Source organism: Belonocnema kinseyi, chromosome 5 (genome assembly GCF_010883055.1).
Source record: "Belonocnema kinseyi isolate 2016_QV_RU_SX_M_011 chromosome 5, B_treatae_v1, whole genome shotgun sequence".
NCBI classification, from domain to species: Eukaryota; Metazoa; Arthropoda; class Insecta; order Hymenoptera; family Cynipidae; genus Belonocnema; species Belonocnema kinseyi.
In genome coordinates this window covers 92420038-92427118 of record NC_046661.1, presented here as the reverse complement: position 1 = coordinate 92427118, position 7081 = coordinate 92420038, and the positions used below count along the sequence as shown (strand labels likewise).

The 7081-nt window shown below is 26.6% G+C and overlaps 1 protein-coding gene across 3 annotated transcripts in view; it reads left to right on the top strand.

Moving 5' to 3' along the window:
• Positions 1-7081, top strand: part of LOC117173307 (voltage-dependent calcium channel subunit alpha-2/delta-3) — a 64375-nt gene that overhangs the window by 38308 nt on the left and 18986 nt on the right. For all 3 annotated transcript variants that reach the window (XM_033361798.1, XM_033361797.1, XM_033361796.1), the window contains 2 exons: positions 5912-6116; positions 6200-6377. In XM_033361798.1, coding sequence (XP_033217689.1) covers positions 5912-6116; positions 6200-6377 — 383 coding nt within the window. The remainder of the gene's footprint in view (positions 1-5911; positions 6117-6199; positions 6378-7081) is intronic.

Here is a 7081-nt window from a genome sequence, read left to right as displayed (position 1 = left end):
GAGGGAGCTCTTCTTAATATTTTGACACCAAAATCATGTCGATACACCTTACCGACTGCGAGTAAAGCCACCCACGCTTTAACTTGACAGACTGTACCTTCGTTATTTAATAAATCTTTGAGTCTATTTTCAATTTTTTCTACTTATGGAAGTACAGCAATTTTATTAAAATCGATATTCTGTATTACAATATTGTAACTTGGTTTACATTCTAGTTTTTTATTCGTAAATTGATAAATTTGTTTATGAAATTCTTTAGACATTCATTTTCAATCAAAGTTTTTTTTGATTAAATTGAGATGCTGTCTAACGTGTTTTTATTCGGAAAGTAAAATCGCTCTATCTAACATACTGTTAATGACACTAATTTTATATAATTTATATAATTATATCATTTAAGTATTTAAATTGAAAAAAAATGTTAAAAATTTTGTTTTTTTTTCGTGAATTTGAAACTTTTTTATAAAAAATAATGCTTTTCATCAAAAACAATATCAGATATAATATTTTGATTCTTAAAATCATAGGAAAAATATTTTTTTCAGATACCTGACTTTTGGGACAAGAGCTACCTTAAAATGCAACTCTTTTGTTGAAAATTCAATTATTTTTTAGAAAATTTACTTCTTCTTTAAAATTCGTATTTTTTTGTTGAAAAGTCAATTGAAATCTTTTTGGATGAAAATTCAACTCTTCTTTTTTTTTAAATTGTCTTTCTGATTTGAAAATTCCCCTTTTTTAGAACAATTCACATTTTTCTTGGACAAAAATGCAACTGTTTGATTAAAAATAACAATTCTGTTAAAAAGTCATACTTTTTGGTTAAAAATTCGTCTATTTAGCAGAAAATTAACTTACTGTTCACAATTCTTATTTTTTTTGTTGGAAAGTGAACTGGAATCTTCTTTGTCTAAAAATTTAACTAATTTCTTAAGTTTTTCTTTTCAAATTTTTCTGTTTCAGCAGAAGTTATATCTATTATGGATTTATTATGGTTTTATTAAAAAGTCATACTTTTTAATAGAAAATTCTGCGTTTTGGTTGAAAATTTAATTATTTCGTAAGAGATTTACTTTTTGTTTAAAATTTATATTTTGGCGTTGAAAAATTATCTAAAATCTTTTCTGGAAATGTGCCAATTTTTATTAGAAATTTATCTAATGTAGTACTAATTTGATCTTATTTGGATAAAGATGCAACTACTTGGGAGAGAATTCAAATATTTTTTTAAAAGTTCATCCTTTTTGGTTGAAAAAATTCGTTTTTTAGATTGGAAATTCAATTTTTTTCATAGAAACTTATTTCTTGTTAGAAAATTTATATTTTTATTATGAAAAGTCAACTCAACTTTGCTTGAGCATTATATTATTTTGTTTTAAGGACTTGGTTGAATCACTTTGTTAAAGAATTTTTTTAAGATTTATATTTTTAGATAAAAATTCATCTCTTTGTTTAAAAGTTGAACTATTTTATTGAAAATTAATCTTTTTAAAATGAAATTTTAAATAATTATGTAAAAGTTAAACTATACCTTTAAAAATGTATTCTTTTGATTGAAGGCTTATGGCTCGGTGAAAATTTAACTGTTTAGTGGAAAAGTTTGAATTTGTTTTTGTATAAAGTTCATCTGCTGTGATTGACGTATAAACTACGTCACTTTTTTGTTGAGTAGTTGTCTTTTATGTTGAAAACTCAACTATTATGTTAAAACTCTAATTATTTTGTTGATAATTGAAGTATTTTGTTAAAAAGCCATCTTTTATATTAGATAAGACATTTTTTTGTTTCAAATACATTTTTAAAATGTGTTATTTGTATCTGAAATACATTCGAGCCTCTCAAAAGAGCGCCTCTCGGGATGGTAAGGAAAATTTTTCTCGGAAGCGCGCTACCCCCACCAACGTCCTCCGGCCCCCAAAGCGACCCAAATATGACCCAAGAAAGAAAAAACTACATTTTTACGTATTATTGTTAATTACGAGCAATTTTTGTCGTCTTTTTTTATGACATTAATTACTAATGCACAATTTCAATATTTGCCATACATTTGTAAACCATTTCTAATTGTTTAAATAAATGTAACTTACCTAAACAATTATTTATTCCAAAAAAATAAAAAATAATCGTATTTTCTGCACGAAATGTATTAGATGGTCATTGGTTGGAGTAGTGAGTTTTGTTAAAAACATTATGTAATTATTCAAACAATCAATCATTGTTTATTTTCAAATTTTTTTAAAGTTGAGCTAGAAGTATTCACTTTCTTCTCAAATTGGTATCCTTTGCTACTTTTTAATAAAAAATTACATAATTTTGGTATTTTTCTTCTCATGTTTGACAATTTTCGATTTTTAAAAATAATTTTTATTAGCTGAAGCAGTTTTTTCCATAACTAAACAAATGTATATAAAATAGAATACATGTCTTGTATAAAAAGAATATACTAACCATTTTTGAATCAACAAATTTTTTTTTTTGAACAATTATTTTCTCAAACTTATTTTTAAATCGTATTTTTTGAATTAAACATAATATTGAATGATTTCTAGGAGTAGTAAATTCTGTTAAAAACGTAATGACATTGTTAAACAATTTTTATGCGTAATCCATCTATACTCAATTCGAAGGAAATTTTAAAAATAACACTAATTAATTGTAGAAACAATGACATAAAGCTTTTATCGGAACTTACTACTCCTCAAAATCATTCAATATTTTTTTATTAGATAAAATACGATTTTTAAAATATTGGTAGGAAAAAATTTCTTTAAATAAATTCAGTTTGTTAAAAAAAATTAAAAAATGGGTAACATATTATTTCCATACACTATACAGCTAGAAGAATAATCAAATATGTTCCGTTTTATATTATGTTTTAAAAGTTTTCATTTGAAAACTGCAATATGGATGTGCATTACAGTGGTCCAAAATTTTTTTTTCGAATTTTTATGCAAAACGTCCGGAAATTTGTTCTAATCCACAAAAAAATAAACTTATTTTTTTGAAAATAATATTTGGAAGTGGCGCAAGCCCCATGAAGTTTAACACGTATTTCCCATAAGAAAAAAAGACGTTTTTGTAAATTTAATTCAGAATTCTCAATATTAGGTGAATCGAGTTCGAAATTCACCATTTCTCTTCACAATTAGTCACAGAATGCGAATAAAATATTACTTTTCAAATATCACCCCCCATAAGTCTGTTTTATAGGGTTCCAAAAAACCCCCATAAGTGAAAAATGGGTTTTTCGAGTATTTGGCGCTAATTATGATTTTTTGCGGTTTATTTGACGCAGATTGTTTGAAATATATGAAACATTACTTTATACTGATAATTAGATGTTTATTTACATTTTTTTCACAAATTATTATTGTTTTTAGCAACTTTCTCTTAGAAAAGGGTTAGAAAGTCAAGGTTTTTTCTGAATCTTTCAACTTATTTTCAACGTTTCAGTAAGGCGAGGTAATAATCAATTAAGGTTAACAAAAATAATTGTTTAGATAATTTGTTATGAATTATAACAATATTCTCTTAGAATAATGCTACAAAGTTGCTGTTTTTTCTGAAATTTTTAACTTTTTGTCCCCTTTTCACGTAAAGTAAGTAATTATTTAATTGCATTTAGCAAAAATAATTGTTTAAACAAATTGTTAATGTTTATGGCTATCTTCTTCTAGATTTATACTACATAGTTGCGGGTTTTTCCTGAAATTTTTAACTTTTTATCACTTTTCAATTAGAGTTAAGTAATAATTCATTCATGTTAACAAAATAATTGTTCAAGCAATTTATTATCATTGCTAATAATATTTTTTTTGCTTAATGATAGAAACTTGTAGTTTTTTCTGAAATTCTTAACTTTTTGCCCACTTTTCTCTTGAAGTGAGTTAAAATTTAATTTAATTTGACAAAAACAATTGTTTGAACAAATTATTATTGTTTATAGCTATCTTCTCTTAGATTAGTGCAAAAAAGTTGCGGTTTTTTCTGAAATGTTTACCTTTTTAGTTGTGAACAAATAATAAATAAACATTAATGAAAATCAAATTTTACACAGTATTGTATTGTTTTAAGTAAATTATTTTTGTTCTTTTCCCAATGCTAAAAAAAATTAATTAAAACGAAAAATCTATTATATAAAAGAGACAAAAACAAAGAATGGAATAATTAAAAGTAAAAAACAAAGAGATTGTTTAAAATATGACTCTCCCTAATGTTTATTAATTATATTTTCACAGCTAAAAAGGTAAAGCAAAGTTAAACGTTTCAGAAAAAAACCACAACTCTCTAGCACTTATCTAAAAGAAAATGGTTATAAACAATAATAAATTTGTAAATAAGCATGTTTGTTAACTCGTATTAATTATTACCTCACTAAGTGAAAAGTGGACAAAAAGCTTAAGAGTTTAGAAAAAACCGCAAATTTTTAGCACTAATTTGAGAGAAGATAGCCATAAACAATAATAATTTGTTTAAACAATTATTTTTGTTAAATTAAATTAAAGATTAACTCACTTCAAGTGAAAAGTGGGCAAAAAGTTAAAAATTTCAGAAAAAACCGTAACTTTCTATCATTAAGCAAAGAGAATATTATTAGCAATAATAATAAATTGTTTAAACAATTATTTTGTTAACTTGAATTAATTATCACCTCACTCTAATTGAAAAGTGATAAAAAGTTAAAAATTTCAGGAAAAAACCGCAACTATGTAGCATTAATCTAGAAAAAGATAGCTATAAACATCAACAATTTGTTTAAACAATCATTTTTGCGAAATGAAATTAAATAATTACTCACTTTAACTGAAAAGTAGACAAAAAGATGTAAATTTCAGAAAAAAACAGCAACTTTTTTGCATTATTCTAAGAGAATAATGTTATCAATAATAACAAATTGTTTAAAAAATTATTTTTGTTAACTTTAATTGATTATTACCTCGCTCTAACTAAAACGTTGAAAATAAGTTGACGAATTCAGAAAAAACCTTAACTTTCTAACCCTTTTCTAAGAGAAAGTTATTAAAAACAATAATAAATTGTTTAAATAAATTAAATAAACATCTAATTATCAGTATAAAGTAGTATTTCATGCATTTGAAACAATCCCATTTTTTCACTTATAGGGGTTTTTTGGGACCCTATAAAACAGACTTATGGGAGTGATATTTAAAAACTAATATTTTATACGCATTCTGTGACTAATTGTGAAGAAAAATGGTGAATTTCGAACTCGATTCACCTAATATTGAGAATTCTGAATAAAATTTACAAAACTGTCTATTTTTCTTATGGGAAATACGTGTTAAACTTCATGGGGCTTGCGCCTCTTCTAAAAATTATTTTTTTCAACAAAAAAATGGGTTTATTTTGTTGTGGATTCGAATAAAGTACATAGGTACAATGCATAGGCAGATTTATTTTTATCGCAAGCGCCTTATTGAGAGGCAAAGCTTGGAAATCTCCCTCGATCAATGCGAAGACTAGAAAGGGGGGTAACGTTCGAGCGCAGTTCAGGAGAAGGGATCCTAATGAGAGGCTCGACTGTACGGTTATATTTCGTTGATAAAATATTTAGAATGCTGACATTTGAATATTTATGATCAAGGAAAATAAAAAATTAGTTAAGGAAAAATCAGGGAATTTTAAAAATAAAGTTCTCGGACAGCCTTCCTTATTCTACTAGCAACTAGCAAAATATTTCTGGAAACTAAAAATTGCGTACAGCAAGAGGGAGGGGGGGGGGTTAAAACATTTTGTGACGACTTATAACAGGGCGAGGGTTTTTTTTTTTTTTTTTTTGAGAAAAAGCCTGTAACCCGTTACGTAATTTAAGTACGGCCCCTAAAATTTATTCTTAGGGTTGATTTATATTTTGAATTTTGACATAATCGTTTAATCCTGTCGATTATAGAGAACCTGGAAAAACGGTTAAGGATCTACGTCAAAGATTAGTGGACCACGAAAATGGTAGCATGAAAAATGTATCTGTAAAACTCCACTATGATGACAATAGAAGAGTGACTCTGGAACGTCGTGACTACTACTATAGATCACTTCCAGGAACACCTTTCGGTATTGCAGTTGCTCTGCCTAATTACGGAACGACTTGGATCAAGGTTACAAGAAAAAATTCGAATCAGTTAGCATGATCTTATCAATTATCATAATTACTTGACAGCCAGGATAAATCTTATTTCAGGTAGGTGACGAAATCAGCAAAACTTTGAGCAAGAAAATCAACATCTTGGACTTATTTGTTGGTAAATTTTGGAGGATACATCCTAGCTGGATCTATTGCCGATATCATTATCCAGAAGGTCACAGGTATCGAGGAGAAGAAGAGCTAAAACATTTTTTGAAGCATCTTCAAAAAAATAGTGGGTATAGTTAAAAAGTCATCTCAATGTGCATAATTCCTGAAAATAAAACCAGGAATTCAACGAACAAATTTGGACCACCACCATAAAATTTTCCTATTGAAATATGAAAAAATGTAAAAATTATTTTTTCTTAAAAAGAAAAACAGAAAATAATTTTCCCCTTTGGTCAAAAATAAAAAAAAAGGAAAGATAAATGAGAAGGAAACCAACCAAATCTCCTTCCTTCTCTTTTTCATTTTTATTGTTATCAAATCAAACCAATAATAAAAAAATGAAATAAAAAAAAACCTAAACTCTATAAAGACCGAGTGGCGGCTGTACTTTTAGGCCGAAAATGATTCAAATGCACGGGGAAAATACAAATTTATTATAATTCTTAAAATACGTTTTTTACAAATATTTATTTCAGAAAAATATTTTGTAGCATATTAAATATCCAATAAACTGATAACTACCAATAAAAAGTAAGGAAAAGATTATTTTGATGATTAAATACGAATAAACTTTTTACAGAGTACCAATAATAATTCTACAAAACGAACATTAAATTTTGGCATTGTCATATGTAAATATTGTAAACTGTGAAAATAGTGAATTTGAGGTGGCTTGGGCGTTTGGTGCCGTACAATGTGGGGGGCACTGTGGGGGCTATCTATCATGCGATCAGTCTTTATTTGAATTTTATTGATATACGCATATTA